At 50.4% G+C, this 20,495-nt stretch overlaps 1 protein-coding gene across 2 annotated transcripts in view; it reads right to left on the bottom strand.

The window, feature by feature from the left end:
• STK10 (serine/threonine kinase 10) overlaps nt 1-20,495 on the bottom strand; it is a 44,418-nt gene that overhangs the window by 13,621 nt on the left and 10,302 nt on the right. The window contains exons 2-6 of one of the 2 annotated variants that reach the window (XM_088173503.1): nt 20,012-20,176; nt 6,918-6,966; nt 2,843-2,992; nt 1,902-1,974; nt 217-411 (exon numbers count right to left, since the gene is read on the bottom strand). In XM_088173503.1, coding sequence (XP_088029629.1) covers nt 217-411; nt 1,902-1,974; nt 2,843-2,992; nt 6,918-6,966; nt 20,012-20,176 — 632 coding nt within the window. Of the gene's footprint in view, nt 1-216; nt 412-1,901; nt 1,975-2,842; nt 2,993-6,917; nt 6,967-7,144; nt 7,192-20,011; nt 20,177-20,495 lie in introns of those variants that run through there. The other variant, XM_088173504.1, reaches the window with a different exon arrangement.

Genomic DNA, 20,495 nt, shown 5'->3' with positions numbered 1-20,495 from the left:
TTGGGGGGTCTGTGGGTGAGGAGCAGCTCCCCCTGTGCTGCCTGTGAGCACAGTGTGACCATCCTGCCCCGGGCCAGCAGAGCCTTCCCAGCCCCTTGCACACAGCTGGGCTTGAAACACAGCTCAAAGCCGACTCAAATGACAGAAAACTGTGAAAAATGAGTGTTGTGTGTGTGTGTGTGTGGGCTGGGGGATGTCCCCGTGCTGCCCCCTCACCATTTGGAAGGACAGCTGAGCGTGGGTGGGTCGGACTTGGCGATTTTCAGCAGGACCCTCATGGGGTTGAGCTCGTGGTGGGGTGGCTCAATCTGGGCCATCTCGATCAGGGTGATGCCCAGGGACCAGATGTCAGCCTTGTAGTCGTAGGGAGTGTCCTTCATGGTCTCACACATCACCACCTCCGGGGCCATCCTGCCAAGGGCACAGCACGGCTGGGCTGACACTGCTGCCAGCCTGGCGTGAGCCTGGCAGCAGCGATTAAACCCCAAATCAGCCCCAGCGCTGCAGAAAATGCAGATTTTCCCTCCCAGCTCCGGGCTGCTGCAGCAGCAGCAGCAGCAGCAGCATCTTTGCCAAACCCTCATCTTTGTGCAAACCCTCCCTCCTCCTCAGAGCAGCCCCTGCAGACCCCCCAGGCCGTTAACATCTGGCACAGATGTTGCTTCAGAGCATCAATTAATCCCTGCAATTCCAGCCCCTCAGCAAGTGACATTAAATATTAGACATTAGATAGTAGATAGTAGATATTACATATTAGATATTAGATATTAGATAGTAGATATTAAATAGTAGATAGTAGATATTTGTTAGTTATTAGATATTAGATAATTATTAGATACTAGATAATTATTAGATATTAGATATTTATTAAACATTAGATATTCGATATTAGATTTTAGATTTTAGCTCTCTCTGCTCTCCCCACCCCAGGGGTGGGATGGGCTTTGAAGCCACTCCAAGCACATGGGAACGAGTCCCTGCCCCAGAAATACAACCCCTAAATCACCCCAGAAACACAACCTAAAAATCCCTCTAGAAACACAACCTATAAATCACCCGACTTTTATACAACACTTGGTGATTCTTTTTGTGTAAATATGGCATTAGCAGCTGTGCAATCCAATAGAGGAATAATATATATATATATTAACAAAGGAGACCTGTAGCAGTCAAAGATTTTACTGATTTACTGAAAGCAAGAGAATGAATTAAGGTTTTGGGGGGAGTTTGTTTTTTCCTTCTGTAATTCTGCATTTAAGTTCACATGAATCAAGATTTTAGAATCTGGAACACAAAGACATTGTTATAGTCACAAGCTGGGAATACTGTTAAGAACAAGCACTATACTATTGGCATGAAATTTATTGCTTCCCTTTTCTTATGCTGGATTTCCTTTTTTATTATTAAATTGATAAAACTTTGTTTCCATTGCATTCATAATGTTCTATTATACATAACAATAAAATGTTCATTAAAATCAATGTTGGGCTGCTTCTCCTTTCATTCCATTTAACGTTTATGAGAGCATTTTTGGGAGAAAAAAAAATAATTATAATTTGGGCCAAGTAATTTTTATAAATAATTTAAAATTGTTTAATGACTTCTTATCTGAAACCTTTCCTATCTGGCTCTATTGTTAGGAATTCAAAATGAAGCAGGCAAGATATTCTGACCATGCTCCAAACCTGGACATCTCTGAGACCCCTCTGAGCACCACACAGAGCTCACACATCACTGAGCCTTTGCTCAGGCAAGGAAAACCCTTGAAAATGCAGAAAATAGCCAAGAATCCTCATTAAAATCCTCCCACTTTAATGCACCGTGGTCCATCAGAGCAAACCCGATTTTCAGGAGTGAAAATCCTTTGTGAGCAGAGGATTTCTCAGCAAGCAGGGACTCACCAGTAAGGGGTCCCGATGAAGGAATCTCGTTTCTGCAAGGTTTTCATGTTCCTGGCAGACACTCCAAAGTCAGCTGCAAAGAGCAGTGATGTCAGAGGCCAGAGGAAAACTGAAAATTCACTCAAGAGCATCTCAGGAATCACGACAAAGGAGCTCGGGAATCACTCAAAATAATTCAGGAATCATTCAAAATAATTCAGGAATCACCTAAAGAACACCTCAGGAATCACCCAAAAAACATCTCAGAAATCACCCAAAATAATTCAGAAATCACCAAAAAAACAATTAAGGAATCAACCAAAACAATTCAGGGATAACCAAAACAATTCAGGGATAACCAAAACAATTCAGGAATTACCCAAACCACTTCAGGAATCACCAAAAAAACACCTCAGGAATCACCCCCCAAAAAAATCAGGAATCACCCAAAAAAACAATTCAGGAATCATCCAAAAACACCTCAGGAAAATCCAAATGCTGTTACATTCCTCCATAGCAGATTTCAGGATTTATTTCCTGATTTCCAGATTCCCTTCTCTCCAGATTTCAGGATTTATTTCCTGATTTCCAGATTCCCTTCTCTCCAGATTTCAGGATTTATTTCCTGATTTCCAGATTCCCTTCTTTCCAGATTTTAGGATTTATTTCCTGATTTCCACATTCCCTTATTTCCGGATTTCAGGATTTATTTCCTGATTTCCAGATTCCCTTCTTCCCACATTTCAGGATTTATTTCCTAGCCAAAACCCCGAGTGTGGCTGTGGGCTCAGCACATCACACAGCTCCATTTGCGCTGCTCCATTTCTGTGCCTAAAATCTCCTCCTCCTTGTCCTGCTGCTCCTTTTGGACAATTCCCTGAATCCCAACACACTCAGGGACACCCAAACCCCACAATCCAAGCCCGGCTGTCCTTGGTGGGGGTGTGGAGTGAGGGACTCACCCAGCTTGATGTCCCCATCCTGGGTGAGGAGAACATTCCCAGCCTTCAGGTCCCTGTGGATGATCCTTTTGCTGTGCAGGTACTGGAGAGCTTCCAACATCTGGCGGCAAATCACCTGGATCTGAGGCTCGGTCAGGCCCCTGTCCAGCTCTGCAGGGAGGGACAGGGCTCTTAAAAAGGACAGGGATCATAAAGTGATGCTCACCTGAGGGCCAGGTAAGGCAGGAGGGCTCAGCAAAGCTGCTGTCCCTGTGTCAGGGCAGGGGATTTGTGGAATTGCCCAGGGGAATGTTTAGTGTGAACACAGAGGTCTCCCAGGAGCTGGCCTGGGTGCAGAGAATTTCCCAGGAACAAAAAAAAGGCACCTGCTACTGTTTATTTTGATGTTTACAGAGTGAGAATTTTGATTTTTAGAGTGTGCATTTTGAGAACTCTGTTGCTTACAATGAAAACATCTGTGCAAGAGGCACTGCCTGCTCTGTAAGGTAGGGTTACAATAAAGTCAGATAGATTTCATGGATGTATCAGGTATGAGAAAATATTCTGGTTAAGGGTTAAGAGATTTTGGGTTTATGGTGCTTTTTATTATTGTATTAGCTATAGTAGATTTTCTTATTGGATTAGAAACAATATTCTGCAGCCTCTTGCAAAAAAGAGCAGCAAGGTGTGAATATTCAAGGTATCTTCAAGTCTCTTGCACGGGGCCCTGCAGCAGACTGCAAACACTTCTTTTTTTTTCTTTTTTCCTAAATAAAAAGGGGTGACCTGTGGAAGCCCCTGGGACAGTTTAGTGTGAACACAGAGGTCTCCCTGGGAGCAGAGGATTTCCCAGGAGCAAACAAAGGCACCTGTTTATTTCGATGTTTACAGAGTGTGCATTTTGAGAACTCTGTTGTTTATAATTAAAACATTTGTATGAGAGGTGTTTCTTGCTCCAGCCAATCAGCTCTGTTCTGCCCCTGGAGTAGTGAGTCACTGTGCTTAAGCAAGGTGTGTTAGAATAAAGTTCTAATTAGAATAAAATTCGAATAAAGTTCGAATAAAGTTCTCTTTCCTATCTTGAGACCATGTTGCTGTGTGTCTTATTACCACCGTTCAAAGGGTTAATTCCCTAACTAATCGTGACACTCACCTTGCCAGCATAGGGTTAAAATGTTTCTAAAATCATGGGAATTGCCTACAATGGATTCAGGGGGTGGGAAGGAAGGTTGGGTCTGGTAGGGCTGGGAAAGGGAACTGGGCCCTGGGAAGGAATATTGAGCTTTGTTTATCTCTAGATCATGTGAAGCTCCACCTGTGTAATCATCATGTGATCAATGATGTGATTGTTAAATGTAATGATTGGTAATTGAATATAATTATTGTTTAATCGTAATAAGAATCATGAGAAATGATGTGATCATAACAAGAATCATGAGAAAGGATATTTGGGGGGGCTTAATGAAAATGACAAGAATTAATGCTTGGATAAAATCAATGTATCCAATAGAACAATATGGGTTTAATAATTAATATCTAGTTAAATAACAAAAAGGGTATAAAAACATGTCCATGTGGGATCCATGTTGGAGCTAGATTTGCACCCCTGATTCCCAGAGCTCCTCAATAAAATCACTCTGGGATTTTGTGTTCCAGCACTAACAACCTGAGCAGCAGCAAGGGCCAGGTCAGCCAGCAGAGCCCAGCAAAGTGGCAGAGCAGGAGATGATGGAAATTAAGGTGATTATTGAAGGTGATTTATTCCCTAAGCAGGATTGCCACCTCTGGGAGCTGCTGGGAATGCTCAGGGCCTGGGACAGAGGATGAGGAGGAGGCAGAAATGTTTGGGATGGGGTTTGAACTGCAAATTTGGGATGACAGACAGGAGAGAGCTGAACTGGGCTGCAGGGACAAACACAGGCATGAGCATTCGTTCCCCAGGGAACAGGGGAAATTAGGGAATTATCCCTGCTCTGGGGATGCAGTGTAGCCCCCTAAACATCAGGAGGGACACACCAAAGGAGCAAGACTGAAATCTCTGCAGGGTTATCCCCACCCACTGCTCTGAGCTGGTGTTTTTAGCACCATTCCCAGAGTTTGAGGAGTGTTTGGACACTCTCAGACACGTGATGGGATTCTTGAGGCTGCCCTGGGCAGGGTCATGAGCTGGATTTTGTGTGTCCCTTCCAGCTCAGGACGTTCTGTGACTCTGGGATTCTATTCCTGGTGCTCGTGTGACCTCCCTGCTGAGCTGTGCTGGGCCACCTCCACCAGCCCAGGGTGACAGCTCTGCAAAGCCTCAGCCCTGCACATGGGCAGCATCTCCTGAGCTGCCCTCCCTCCCTCCCTCCCTCCCTCTGCAGTGCAGACCCCTCCTCCAGCAGGGCACAGCAGGGCTCACACAGCACCGGATGGGGCTCATGGAGGCACCCTAACAGCTGGGACAGATGTTTGTTCAGAGCAGGGATCTTAATGGAGGCACCCCTAACAGCTGGGACAGATGTTTGTTCAGAGCAGGGATCTTAATCACAGCCTGGGGGTGCTGGCTCAGTCACGTTGTCCCTCCTTTCCTCACCAACATCCCCCCTGCCCTGGGAAAATCTGATTATTTTCACCCTCCATGGAGCATCTGGCAAAAGTTTTTTGGACCTAAGATTTTGAAGGGCAAACCCCAGCTGCTGGTGGGGATGGGGAGGTGGAACAGGCAGGATTCAGCATTTCGGAAATTCTGGGATTTACTAATTCTGAATTTATTAAATTCTGGGATTTATCAATTCTGAATTTACCAATTCTGAATTTACCAATTCTGAATTTACTAATTCTGGGAGCATTCCAGAGCTCCAGCTCCTCCTCACCCTCACTCAGGGGTCACAGAGCTACAGCCAGGCCACTCTCTCATGGTTTTTTTTTGTGCTGCCCCTGCCTCCAGAGAGGAGCCAGGAATGCTCAGGAACATTTTTATGGGTAAAATTCCCCCTTGCTGAGGTTTTCCACAGGGAAAACCATCATTCCCTCCAGCACTTCAGGAAAAGGATTTTTTTCCCTGCAGTGATTTGGAGCCACTTTAAAGAAGTTCCCCAAAGAAGATTTAAGGGCTGAGTTAAAGATGATAAATTTGGTTCCTGGAAATAAAAAGAAAGCAAGGAAAGATCAGGGCTGACAAGGAATAACCCCCAGGGAGATGTGGCTCTGTCCCAGGGCAGGGTGATGTCACATCTGCTGTGCAGAGGGGATGTCACCCCCAGTGCCACCCTCAGTGCCACCAGCCAGGGCTCTTTTGGGGTCCAGCCACCCATCCCTGCTCCCAGCAGCTGTGTCTGTGTGGGAGGGAGGAGTTCAGAAAGGGCAGATCGTTGCAAACTGCACTTCATCAGAGCTCTGCTGCCTCACCAAATGACTGATACCATACGGAGAAGTCAGCAAAAAGAAAGATCTGGGGAAATTCATCTTGACAGGAACCCAGCTCAAACATCCCAGCCCTGCTGGGAGCTGTGGGAACGGGACCCCGAGCACTTGGTGCCCCCAGCAGACAAATATTTAAATTCAGCTTTCCCCTGCAGCCAGACTCTCCCTTCTCCCCATGCCTTGTGATCTGCTGATCCCAGCAGCATCTAAATCACAAAAGGATTTTAAAGCACCTCCAAAACTCCCCAGGGGCTGCCACACCTTCTGCTCAGGGGATGAAAATAGGCAAACTCCTGGGAGAGAAAGGGCAGCTGTGGCACCCATGCCTGCCATCTGTCTGAGGGTCGTGCCAGGGAGGATGGAAATGCCCTGTGGGCATCACTCTGGGCACAGGGCAGAGCTGCACTCACTCAGGGTAGTGCCAGGGAGGATGGAAATGTCCTCTGGGCATCACCCCGGGCACAGGACAGAGCTGCACTCACTCAGGGTAGTACCAGGGGGCTGAAAATGTCCTCTGGGCATCAGCACGAGGCAGAGCATCACTCACCCAGCATCGTGGGGTTGTGCCAGGGAGGATGGAAATGCCCTGTGGGTATCACCCTGGGCACAGGACAGAGTTGCACTCACTCAGGGTTGTGCCAGGGGGATGGAAATGCCCTGTGGGCATCACCCCGGGCACAGCTGCACTCACCCAGCATCGTGGCATCCACGGCCCCTCCAGGGCAGAACTCGATCATGATCTGGGGGAACAAAGAGAGAATTGAAGCCAGGCTGTGTCTTCTCACTGGTGAAAGGAGAGAAAAGCTGGGTTTGATTCCCTGCATGGCAAAGCTGCCCCTGAGCCCCAGCCCAGGCTCAGAGCCCACACTGAGGGTCCCAGGGACCCTCCCGTGGCTGTGGCACCCCCGTGCCCCGTACCTGATGCCCACCCCAGCGGCAGCTTCAGGATTTCCAGCTCCCCCAGTTTCCATGCCTCGCCCTGGCAGCAGGATGGGATCACTGTCATAGCTGCGAGCTGACGTGGCTGAGAGACACCAGGCTGGCTTTTCCCTGCCAAATGAGCCATGGGGAGGGCTCTCATGTCTTTTTTTTTTTTAACTATTTTTATTTCCCCACATTGCTCAGTAGTTCATTGCTCTCTTATTTTGAGGGGAAGCTGTGTCAATAGAGGGTGAGCACATTCCCCAGATGTTGCCATTTCCCTCCAGGGATGTGCAGATCCCTGCCCTGTCCCTGCCATCCCTGCCAGCTGTTCCCAGATGCAGATCCTCTCCCCTCTGCTCTGCACAGGCTCAGGCAGAGCTGGCCTCAGCTCCCTGCTCCCCTCTGGGGCTGCTGACATAAACTGATTACAATTTCAAGCAGCCAGGGATCACAAGGGACAAGAGATGCTTCACCTCTCCAAGAAGCTCTCCTCCTTGTGGAGGTGACACAGGGCAGCGTTCCGGAGCAGTGAAATGCCAGGGCTGACTCTGAGGACAGCCCCGAGCAGTGTTTACCAGCTCAGCTCTCTAAACCCATCAAGAGGGGGTCACGTTACCCAAAGCAGCTCCAGGAGCACAGGGGACAAGGTTCAAGCTCCCTGTTTGCTCCAGGAAAGCCACATCCCACCCTCCAGGCGCTCTGCATGGGCAGGGGAAATGCACTTATCACCTGGTGGGGACAACTGCTTTGTTCTGGAGAGCAGGGATGCAGCAAAGCTGGAATTGCTCCGTGGGGATCAGCCCAGGTGCAAAGAGGCAGAGAGGGACAAAAAACCCAGGCAGGTGTGACAGAGGCACCATCAGAGGAGAGGAACCAGGAGGAGAATTTGAAACAGGCAGGTGGAGAGAAGCAATGGGGAAGACAAGTGAACCATTCCCAAACCAGGAGAACCAATGCCCACCTGGCACAGCCCAGTCTGGCAGGAGGGATGGGGCCAGCAGAGCATCAATGGGACACATCAACACTTTTTTTTCTCGTTTAATACCTTGAAGCAGAGCATCAGCAGCTTCCTGAGCAAATAGAAAGGCAGGAATTGTCTCCCCAAACAGCTCCAGGAGTAATTCCAACTCTTTATTTTTGTGTTCCTCATCACATCCATCAGAGCAGACTAAAACCAAGAGTGGCCACCAGCCTTTCCTGGGCTCCTCAGAGCAAACCTCACAAAATTCCAGCCAGGTTTGCAGCCTGGCAATGAGAGAATGAGGAGAGCCAGTCCCTCTGAAACGCAGCCCGTGTGTTTATCCAGGCACAGCAGGCTGCAGCCGGGCACTGGGAACACGGGAAACACGGAAAACTCCAAAATATGCATTCTCAACAAGCACAGCGATGCCAAAGAATAATTCTGGGTGTGGCCAGATGTGGTCTGAGTAGCTAAAAAAATAACGAGCTCGTTTCAGCCCCCCAAAAAAAAAAAAAATCCGATTTAAACAAACAGAGCTGGCGATCTCCCAGATCACCCTCCAAGCACACTTCCTTCCAGGAGCAGGGCCAGCCTGCAGAGGGTTTGGCCACGGAGGCAGAGGGGAGGCAGGGCTGGTGACATCAGTGTGTGTGTGTGTGTGAGCTGGGAGCACCCACACCTCGTCCTGCTGCTGCTCTGGAGTGGGGCTGCAGCAAACATCCTGTCCCTAATGATCTCCTGTGCCCCAGAAATCCAGGGATTTCCTCACCCTGTGTCACCCCAGGGTTCCTGTGCCTCATCAAAGCTCCTAAAAATCCACTATTGGTGTTTTAGTCACCGTTACAACCACCCCAAAATTCACTGCTAGCTCCATTTCTGGGTTCTTTGAGCAACACAAGTGACAGCCACAGCCAGAGCCCCCAGCCCCAAATCACAACCCAGCCCCCAGCCAAGGAACTCCCAACAATCCCAGCCCCAAGGGATGCTCTGCCTGCACACACAGAACAGATTTGGGCAGCTGGGTTGAAAGAGAAAGGAACTTGCTCTCACTACCTCTGAAAACCTTCGTGACAGTTTAAATAAAAAGGGTCCTTTCCTCCTACACGTTTAACAAAACAAAAATGCAGAGGTCTGCATGCAGACACCACGAAATCTTTCTTTTGCAAAAAAAAAACTTTGCAACATTACATTTAAATTTGAAATTGCACTCGAGTTAAAGGGCTTTGCTGGTCACCTCGATTTTTTCCCATGGCTCATCTTAATCCTGTGTTAACCCACAGCAGGATCTGGAGGCATTTTAGGTCTGACAAACCAGAACCAGGTACCAAGGTGCCCCCAAGCTGGCACCCAGCTCGCTCCTCCCAGCCTGGTCAGGACAGCTCCTGCCTCCTGGGTGTGTCTGGAACTTTCTGTATCAGCTAAAACAAAAAAGAAAAACCACCCACAAGAAGCTTATCTCGAAAGATAATTTCACCAAACACTGCCCAGGCCCAAGGGTGGTTACAAACTGATGGCTCTGAGCAGGGTTTGGCTCTCACTCACCTGGCTGGCACTCAGAGGGGCAGTGCCCACCAACTTTTTCCTGCCCTTTCCAGCAGGGCAGAAAAGCCTCTGGCAGGCAGAAAGGGACAAGAAAAGAAGAGCCATCAGGTGGGAAAGGTGAGGGCAGCTCCTGGCAGGGGTGGCCCTGTGTGCCAGGCACTCCCCACGGGCACCAGGGGCCACCAGGTGCCCCGAGCACAGAGCAGCCTTGGCTGGCAGCCCAGAGGCTGCCAAGGCACTGCAGGTGAGGGCTGCCTGCAGCTTTTCCTGGCACTTTGCACCTTGGGGTCACAGAGGGACTCCAGAGCTCCCAGGGCCATTCCCGTGTGAGGATTTGTTTCCTCCATGCTCTGTGGGCCAAGCCAAGCAGGAATGGTTTCCAAAGGTGCAGGGCACCCACGAGTTTTCTGAACGACCTGGACTGGTGTTCCTGAATATTCTGTAGGCACACGTGTGGTTATAGTGAAATCTGAGCTGCATGTCAGTCTGCAGTGCACCCTTGCAGCAATTAGGGAATCTCATTAAGAGCTTTCAGGTCATGGAAGGGGTTTAGACCCCTCTGCCCATCATTTGTCAGGGCAGGAGGGAGGGGTGGGAGGGTTGGAGCACATGTCACACAGTGGGGGATTGCAGGGGCTGGGATTGTCCAGGCTGCCTCTGGGGACATTCCAGATTTGAGGTTTTAACTGTCTTAATAAATTAATTTTAACTTGGGGGGGGGGTCCAGTGCAGGATCAGGAGCTGGGCTTTGATGATCCTTGCGGGTTCCTTCCAGCTCAGGATATTCTGTGATTCTGTGATGATTCTGTGATGATTCTGTGACAAGAACTGAATCCTCCAGCAGGCACAGGGCCCTGTCTGTACCCCCAGCACCCCAGTGCCCCCACATCCACCCTGCCAGGGCCCAAAAACTGCAGCACAACTGACCCAGCTCAGCAATTCCCCGCCCTGCTGTGCAGCACAGGAGCTCACGTTGTTTGTGTGAGCAGCTGCTGGAAGCCACAGCATCCTGTGCCACAGCCACCCACGTTTCTGGGGTGGCTCTGAGGTGTCCTTGTGACCCAGAACGGAAAGAACCCCCCAGCACAGCCTTGTGCTGCCACAGAGGGGCCGTGGAGACAAGAAAAACAAATGTGATAAAGGAAACCACGCTCTTGCAGAGAGAGCTGGGGAAGGAAATGCTGCCAGGTTCCCTCCTGGCCACCTGGTTCATCTTCTCTCTACCCAGAGTGTGGAGTGGGCACAAAGTTCCCGGGGGTTGCAGCAGAAATTCCCACCTGGGTGTTTTCCAGTTTGGAGCAGGGCATGGAAAAGGAGAGGCTGTGCCAGAACTGGCCCCAGAGGGTTCGGTGACACTGCAGGGACACCACGGTGGTGCCTGGGCTGAGCTGGGGTGGAGAGGCAGCAGGAAGGAGCCAGATGTGCCCAGATGTGCCCCTCAGCACGGCAGGGCAGGGCTTTCCTGGCATCACCACCCACTTACAGGAACAGCAGACAAAACCCAGCACCCCAAACACAGGCAGCACACCTCACACCATTCCCTGGCCATGCAGGAGGAGCACCCCCAACCCAAAACATTCCCTGGTTTGGCACAGGCACAGCGTTTCCCTTCAGTGCAATGAGCCCAGCACAAGGCTGGGCTTGCTGGAGGCTCCTCACAGAGCCCATGGCATGGCATGGCATGGGAACACTGCCCTGGCATCACAGGGGGTGCTGGGAGGCAGCAGGAAATGCTCCAGACCTGCCCATGAGTGGCACAGGAGTCACAGCAAGGCTGGTCCCTGCTCCCAGCCCTGGGATCACAGCCAGGCTCCTGCCCCAGCCCTGCAGGAGCCCAGACAGGCTGCAGGGCTTTTGGTCTTGACTCAGAGGCAGAAGAGACTGAGCAAGCCCAGGAGAGCATCTCCCTGCAGCCCTCAGGCCTGGCTTTAGCAGTGCAGGAGCTTCCCTGCCCCTTTAGCCACGGAATTCCAGCTTTTCCCTGGCATCAGTGGCACCCAGCAGCTTCCCTCACCTCTGCCAAGCCCCACAAAACAGATGCTGTGGAAAAGAAAGGGCAGAGGCAGCAGCTGGATCTGTTTTTCAACTCTGCACATCACCACAGCACTGAGAGGACTCTGACAAGGCACCAGGGGCCAACATCCACACAAATGCCATGGAGGGCATGATCCTGGCCCAGCAATTACAGAGCACGAAACACTGATGGTCATTTGTCCAAAAGACTGCCAGGAAAATGATGGACACAGACTGGAGGCCCCATCCCGAGAGCACTGGGAGCCAGAGGCACAGCCCTGCACACACCATGGCCACGGGGACACAGGCAGCAATCTCCTGTGTCCTCCAAAATTCCAGAAGCTTCTGCAGGGCTCGGCTGTGGCCTGGATATGTGAGCAGCTCCTCTCCAGCCTCACTGACCTGTCAGGGATTTCACCAACACCTCCAAACCTGACTCACTTGGCTCCATCTCCTGTCCCCACAAACCCATGACATCCCCTGGGCTGAGCCCAGCAAAATCTTGGGACACGTTTCTACTTCCAGGATTGAGAAAGGGGCTTCAGACACAGACACCACACACAGAGCCATTCCTCACTGGTGGGGAGAACACAGGGATATATTTAGGCACAGGAACCACATTTAGTGAGGGTCAAGAGGCACATCCTTTATCCGTGTGACATCTGAACCCAAGTTCTGGTGCTTAACAGTGAAGCTGCACTGTCCTGGTGGCTGCAAGAGGAGGCAGGATAAGAAATATGGGATCAGAACCTCCAGGAGCAGATCAGAACTGGATCAGAACCTCCAGGAGCAGATCAGAACCGGATCAGACCTTTTGGGAGCTGCTCCCCTCTCCCCTCAGAGCCCTGGGGCGTGCAGGAGCACAGGGGTGGATTTGGGGACACCACGTTGGCTTTTGCAGCCCATTTGGTCAGACTCCTCTGTCCTCACAGTCAGGCTGATCCATTATCCATTATCCATTATCCATTATCCATTATCCCCATCATCTCCCCAGCCTGCCCTGCTCCCAGCCAAGGATTCAGTTAAATCAGGGAGCAGAAGGAGGAGGTGGCTCCCATCCCTACACCTTCCCCACCATCCTCCTGCCCCACACATGCCAAGGGGCTGGCAGAAATCGGGGAGCACATTGTGCCAGCATGGCTCACAAACCATCAAAAGGGCTCACCCAGAGCTGCTGCTGCTGCTCTTTGCTGGGGGCTGAACACAGGGCAAGGCACAAAATCCTTCCCAGCCTCATTCCCCACCAAGACAAAAGGGGACAACACCCAAAAGCCACCAGGAGCTGCAAAAGCCACCAGCTCTGGCTGCAGCTGGCACTCAGCAGCCACCAGAGAGGGCACAAAACAATCCAGAAGCCACCAAAAAGCCTCCCAGAGCAGCACAAATGTCAAAAGCTGGCCTGACATGGCAAGTATGCTGTAGGTGGAAGTGAAATAATTCACCCTCTGTAAGAGAAGGCTCCAAGCTTGCCAATTTTCCCCTCTCGGACAAGGACACCATTCAGAGACTTTAAATATAATAAACCTTTTCTGCCTTTTTTTTTTTCTGGACAAAATAACCTACAGAGAAAAATATTTGGAAGTCAGAAACGAAAAAAGGCTGTCCCCATAAGGGGTGTGGGGGGGGAAAGATGCAGGGCAGGGAACAAGGAACACAAAGTTTAGGGAGTTTCAGAGCAAGAAAACTTTATGGAGAACAAAGTCAATACCCCTGGCGAAGCTCAGAGCTCCCTGCTGATCTGAAGGACACTGGAGACAAGTTCTTCACATTTAAATCACTGCAAGATGACAAAATATTTCCTTGGACTGTCCCTCGCAGTTGGCAGAAATATTCCCACCCCTTCTGCAATTTTGGCAGAACAAATGAAAACTCCTTTGAGTTCAACCAAACGGTTTTGATGTTGCAAAAAGCATCCTTTGCTGCTTGGAGGGCTGTGAGTGGGATCCCTTTTCTCACCAAGTTATCAGCATTTGGAGGCCACTGAGTTCACTTTGTTACGGGATGGGAAGAAAAACTCCAAGGAGTTTCATTTCAAATATAAATATTAAAAAAAAAATAAAAATAAATATAGCAAAAAGGAAGAAGTTGCTGCTTCAGTGGGAAGATTCCTCGACCTCAAGTGCCCCGAGTGTGTGTCAGCATTAGCAGAGATGATGCATCTCAGAAGGGCAAAGCTCACACTGAGAGCTGGAGTTTGACCCAGGCCAAGTTCCCTGCTGGCTTTGATGAACTCAGCAGTTCCAGCACAGCCCCAAAGCCTCGCCTGGCCACGGGGACAATTCACTGAAGGGGAGCCAAAGGGCTTGGTGAGTGTTCCACTCCTGCCTGGCATCTCCCTAATTCATCCTAATCAGCCCCAAAAACCCAGCCCAAGGAGCCTGGACCCATCACACAGCCTGAGTGGTGCTGCTGAACAGTTTCAGTGAGGGCTTTGATGTCAGTGATCACTCCAGGCCACGAGCTCTGCTAAAGGATGTCCCTCCCTCCCTCCAAATGACAACTTTCAGGCTATATCTGAACCAGAATAAAGTTTAAACCTGCAAGCTATCCCTCACTGCAGGGTTTAGGCTGAAGCTGGGTTTCAAGGTGCTGTCTCCTATCCGTGGGGAGCTCATAAATATTCCTTTCTATGCAAACACTGCTCTTTAGCATTCCCTTGGAGATCCAGCCAAGTGGGAACGTGGCTTATTGCAATTCAGTCCTAAACAAAGTTTTCAAGTGCTTTGAAAACTGATTTGCCTATGAGGCTTCTTGTCTGCTCTGCTTTTCTTTTCATGAAACTCTGGCCTCCTGTTCTAACCCTGGGATTCAGCATCCAATTCCCAAGTGCCATTTACCCCCCGGGGAAACTTTAGGCAAATCCCTGTCTGTGCCTTCACCCTCAGAGGCAGGATAATGACACCAGGTCTTTTATAAAGCATTCCAGGGTGTTCAGATGACAAGGCCGTGCAATCACAAGGAATTATTAGAGCTTCAATAACCTCTTCAAGCAACGTTATCCTGTGCAAAGGGTGGCAGACAAAGGTTTCTGTTCTCCTTTGGGTGTCGTGTTGGTACCTGTAGGAGCACTCTGGAACTTGGCTGGGCTGTGGCAATTTGCCTGATACCGAAATCATTTTTGGGGGTTGCTAAAAATCATTCTGTTTCCCTCTGTTTTAAGGGAAAACCCCCCAGTTTTCCCCAGAATAGGATTTGGAGTGACTTGCCAAGAGGCTGAATGCCAAAGCTCACGTTCACTGCAAAGGAGGGGGCTCGTGGAACCTGCTGCCCACATTTCCAGAGGAAGAGGATTTGGACTTCCAGGTCTTTGGGAATGACCAGGCAGGGAGAAGGGACAGAGGATGTCACCCAGGGAGAGAGAAGGGAAGGAGGATTGTCACCCAGGCAGGGAAAAAGGACAAAAGATGTCACCCAGGGAGAAGGGAAGGGACAGAGGATGTCACCCAGACATCTGATCCACAGCATCCCAGCTGGCAGGGCCATGATCCCAAAGCTGGAGCAGAAGTGACCACCCACTTCAACTCTGCTCCTCTGAACAGCAAACTGCTGACCCTGGAAATGCAGGGAAGTGCCAAAAAACCACTGGGCTGCATCACTTTTTCCACTTTGCAGCTCTGGCCGAGATGAGGAGCTGCCCCTGAGGACACAGGGAGAGGACACTGTGATGTCCTTGCTGCATTCCCAGCTCGCAGGGCCAAGCAATGCCCTGTGCCATTGCCTGCTGATATCTGCCCACACCTGCTCCTCTCCTACCCACCCTGCTCAAGTTCCTGGGGGTGTTTTGCAGTTCTGCCCAAATTCTGGACTGGTAGGAATTTGGAAACCGGTCCAGCAAACCCCACCCCCACACTGGTTTTCCCAGCGGGGCTGATCCTGCAGCAGCTCCCATGTCCCAAGGAACAGCCAGATCTGGGAGGGATTGGGATTTATGTTCCTGCAGCTGGGGCAAGGAGGAAGGGAAAGGATTGTTGTCCCTCTAGGATGCTGGCCAGCCCTTTAGCAAAGTTTGGGATCACTTTGTTTTCCCGGGTTTTCCCTTGGCTGCGTCCGACTCCCGCGAGCTGCAAACAACAAAGTTCAAGAACTTCTGGGGGAAGTTTGGGACAAAGCTCCAGGAGCAGGAGGCCAAGTAGGAAGGGCTGCAGCTCTGCTGCCAAGTGGAGTTTTCAAGGGACACAAAAGGCCATGGGATTCCTCAGGGGCCGAGCCTGCTCTGGTCCAGCATTCACACAAACACATCCCCACAGGCATCCAGCCAAGCTCGGGCTGCTCACCCTGCAAGACATCCCTGCAAGTTGTGATAACCTCCCTTTGCTAAGGAAAACTGTGGGGAATCCGCTGCTGCTGCTGCCAGCTCCCTTTGCTGTTTGTTTGAAAGGAAAGGTATTGCCAGCCTCACAGAACCAAACGCTGCAGATGCTTTACATAGCCCAGCAGTCAGTGCATGGGGTAATGAACATTTCTTTATGCTACAGGATTTTCAAGAATGCCCAAATCTCCTGTCGACATCCATATCAAAGGGGGAGCAATCCAAAAAGTCCCTGGCTGAACAGGTCAGGGCTTGCCCACAGAAAATGCAAAGGGATTTTTTTTAAAGTGAGCACAAAGAGCAGCACAGAGCTGCAGTGTCTGTGCCAGCTGCACGGGTTTGTAGGCACACAGGAGAAGCCCTAAGCTGGTTAAATGAACCATTCCCCCCATGGCCCAGGCAGGCAGCGTTACCTGCACACAGCAATCCCTGCTTTGATCTCCAGGAAATGCTCTTTATTCCAAACCCCTTTTGCCACGACAACCGTGGGGCAGGGAGAAGGAGGGAGGGGGACACAATTCCCCAGGGCTTCCCTAAAAAAGCTGTCCCACCCCCAGCACAGTGCTTCAGTACCCGGGGCCAGATGATATTTTAATAAATTCCTAGAGATTCCTGCAGACTCGGTGCTGGAGCATCTCAGGCTCCCGGGTTTCCTGTGTGGGCACAGCCTCCATCCCCTGGGAGCAGAGGTTTCCTGCAGGGAAGGTCAAGTTCTTCACAGCAAACAAAACTCTCCTCCCTTCTCCTCTTATCACAGCTCTGGCTGCGGGAGGAGACACTCAGAAACAGCAGAAGGATTCAGCAGCAACCCATCAAAAGTTCCTCCCTTCCTCTGAGCTCTCAGCCTTTTTTTTTTTTTTTTTTAATTGTTGTTGTTTTGGAAGGGGAAAAAAAAAAAAACAACTCCCAAACACGCAGCCCTTGAGAGGGACACAAGAGCTGTTGTTTTTCTTTCCCATGTTGGAATAATTATCAGGGAAAAATTCTGTTCAAAGCAAGCAAACCCCATTTCAGTCCCATTCCTAAGCCACAAAAAACTTTTAAAAGTCCATTTTAAAAGCGTTATACTGGGTGAGGGGGATTTGCTTCTCTATTTCCAAGTCCTGCATCACACTGCAGGAAAAGAGACTTGAAAATGTGTCCCAGCCACAAGGACTCAAACCAAACTCTTTTTTTTTTTTTTTTTTTAAAGTATGAGAATCTCAGCTTTCATTTGGTGCCCCCATTTCCAGCAGGCAGGATTTATGCAAAAGAACATGAAATGCCACGGGGCTTGTAATAAAAATAAAATAAAACCCTGAAAGCTCCCACCAGGGCAGTTTTGCAGCTTCCCTGGGCTGTTTTCAACCAGCACAAGACTTCTTGGCCTCTGCCACGAGCAAAGAAAAGGAGATGGAGGGGGATGGAAGGAGATAGGAGCTGCTGGCAGGGCACAGCCTCTCTGCAGAGGATTTAAATGCCAAGAAAGTTCATGCTGGATGCTGTTATCTCATCGGTTTTGTTCCTGGGAGCTCGCTGGGCTTCTCCAAAGCCTCGCTCACAGTGGGCTTTGCTCCATCCCACACAACAACTGGGGTTTCCCTCCTTTTATACTCGATGCCAAATCGGGTTTAAAACCCAGAGGAGCTGTCTGGTTTGTGCTTTCCTTTCAGGGCTGTGGATTTCCGAGCAGCTGCTGGAGGATGAGCCCCTTCCCCTAGCACGGAAAGGTTTTCTGCTCCATAAATATTTCATTTTCCCTCCCGTGGCAGAGGAGCCAGAGGGACCTGACACAGCTCAGGGGGACCAGGAGGGCTCCTCACACATTTTCCTTGTTAATTCAAGGAGGGAACAGCCAGATTGATTTAGGAAGAGGCTGCTCGTGGCACTGAGCTGTGAATTATTCAAGAGCCAAAGAGCTCATCCAGGAGCTTGGGCACATCTGGACCTGCTCACCTGGAATATTCTCTTGCCGTGCTGGAAACCAGCAAGGAAAGCACAGCGGGTTCCTGAGCAGACAGGCACCCCCAGAGCCACCCTGAGAATCCAGGCACCCACCATGCAAATGATCCAGGAAAATGCTGCTTCCAACAACTGCACGGGCAGAAAGGAGGATGGGATGTGGGCAGAACAATAAAAGCCGCTGTTTATATTTGGATGCAAATTTTCCCCAGCAGCGCTGGTCACCAAGAAGAGGAAGGTTTTTGACTTTAGGGACTGAAAGCCTTGCAGAAGTAAAACAGCCTGGCTTAGTGACTCCCCTCCAAGCCAGGAAAACACTGGAGCATTAATAAAAGCAGCCCGGGCAATGACATGCAAATGTCACTTCAACAATGACATAAAGAGAAGGATCCTGCTCGCAGAACAATGGCTGGGGCTGGAGCGTGGATTTGACACAATGCCAGCCCTCGTGGGACAGCCCCACGCACAGGAGGCTCCTGCTGCAGGGGTTCCAGAGAGGCTGGATAATTTTAGGAGGTTCATTTTAGGAGGTTGGTGAGCCCTTGACATCACAAAGCGCTCTCAGGACAAAGGCAGAGCTCAGGAACTCCGCAATCCATTTTCCCTCCAGGAAGGAAGGAAGGAAGGAAGGAAGGAGGGCAAAGCTTCCTAAGGCAGGGAGGGGGCTGACATTTCAGAAAGGAGCAAGGCAGAGCAGGGAGGTGAGGCCAGGAGAGGAGGGGAGCAGGTGGAGCAGCCTCGTCTCCCAGCCTGGCTCACGGAGTGTTTGCCCTTTGACTTGAGCCCAGATTAATCCTGCTGCAGTTACAATCCATCCAAATCCCAAGTCCCCTCCTAGGAGGGATGTTTGTCCTTCCCCTGCTTAGCAGAGTACACATTTACTTTGCTCTTTAACGTACCCAGGGCTCAGCATCCACCCAAAATACCAAGTGGACAACTCAGCTCCCTCGAGACCAGCAGGCAGAGCAGAAACACTCCAGCACTCCAAGCTGGGTGTCCCACAGAACTCAGGGGCTCTATCCATGGATTTTTAAATAGAAATACACATCCTGACATTGCAAAAGGTGCTTGTTGAATCAGCCCAAAAAAAACCCCCATTCCTGTTCTGGAATGAACCAGACTGGGATTTTATCCCAGCTCAGCACCACAGGCAGGGACTGGCAGCTCCAACAGCTCAGCTCACACAAGTGCAAGCCCCAAAAAGCCGAGATCTCTTCTTTAACTCTGTTAAATTGACTCAGGGGAGGCCACAAAGATATCTGAAACATGAAAAACAGGAAGGAAAAGGCAGCAGAGCTGCTGAACGCACCCTTTGCCACCCTGACTTCCTGCAGTTAAAGGAGGAGCAGACGAAGTGGCTGAGATGGGTTTGGAAATCCCTCCTGTTCAGCCCCTTGCCACAACCCTGACACGGGCACAGAGGGTTGAATGAACCCCCTCAGCCTCTCCATGGCCTGCACACAGCACAGGAAGGTGCCTTTCACGCTCAGCTTCCTCTGCTGCCAGGCACTCAGAGAGAGCAGCAGGCAGGGGAAATAAAAAATCATATAGAAACCTGCCGGGCTAGGGGAGAGAGCTGCAGGAACCTGCTGTTCCAGCCCTTGCACCAACCCATTCCATTGTATTTTATGTCCCTGCACCTCCACAGCCACGGGAAATGGAGCTCTTGCTATCAGCTCTGCATTGCAAGTGCTGAGCCACAAATCAGCCCCAAAATCCAGAAAAATCAGTTGGAAGATTTTCTTCCAGCTTCCTTTCTTCAAATCAGCGTTCAGATTTTCTTCACCACCTTCCAGCTGGTGTTTTAAAAGAGAGGGGAACTTCTTGGTGATGCTTTTTCTACTCTTACAAACCCTTGATGGTGGGAAAAAACACAACTCCCACTTCCCTGTGAAGATCCCTTGGGTTTTTTTACAAGCAGCTTTAGCTAGAAGAGAGTTTGGTGACGAAGCCAGCAGGGAAAATCCAGAGCACAGAGCGAGCTCATGACTCATTTCTGATGTTCAAGCAGCTCCAGAGGTTTTGTTCCACCCTGAGCAGCCCCTTCCCCTGAGCAGAGTGAGGATGTGCCAGTCCCAGCTGGGCCAGCCCTTACCCACAGTTTGCCATCCCAGTAGAAGGCTCCCAGCAGTTTGACGATGTGGGGGTGGTCACAAGTGGCCAGGATCTCAATCTCCACCATGTAATCCTCCAGCTCATCCTCACTCTTGGTCTCGATGACCTTGGCAGCTGCCAAAGCTCCCGTTTCCTTGTTCTTGGCCTGGAAGGGAAAAGCCAGGGTGAGTCCAGAGGAAAATGGGGAGCACAAAATCCCTGCTGCTCCAATTGCTGCTCTCAGCTTGGCTGGCCCCAGAAATCACACCAGGAGGGAAACTTGCAGAGGCATTTCTGCTTCCTAAAGCTCCCACAGCTTGGCAGAGTGGCTGGATCCTCCCTCCAGGCTCCAAAGCCCAAACCCCATCCCAGGGAGATGGAAACTTTTAGGAAAGGAGATGTATCCTGTTGTTTGTAGCATGGAGGGGGGGGAAAGGGAAGCAAGGAATAGATAATCCAAGATTATCTATCCAAGGAATAGATAA

Source organism: Sturnus vulgaris, chromosome 15 (genome assembly GCF_052056855.1).
Source record: "Sturnus vulgaris isolate bStuVul1 chromosome 15, bStuVul1.hap1, whole genome shotgun sequence".
Classification (NCBI taxonomy): Eukaryota; Metazoa; Chordata; class Aves; order Passeriformes; family Sturnidae; genus Sturnus; species Sturnus vulgaris.
This window is presented reverse-complemented; position numbering and strand designations above follow the sequence as displayed.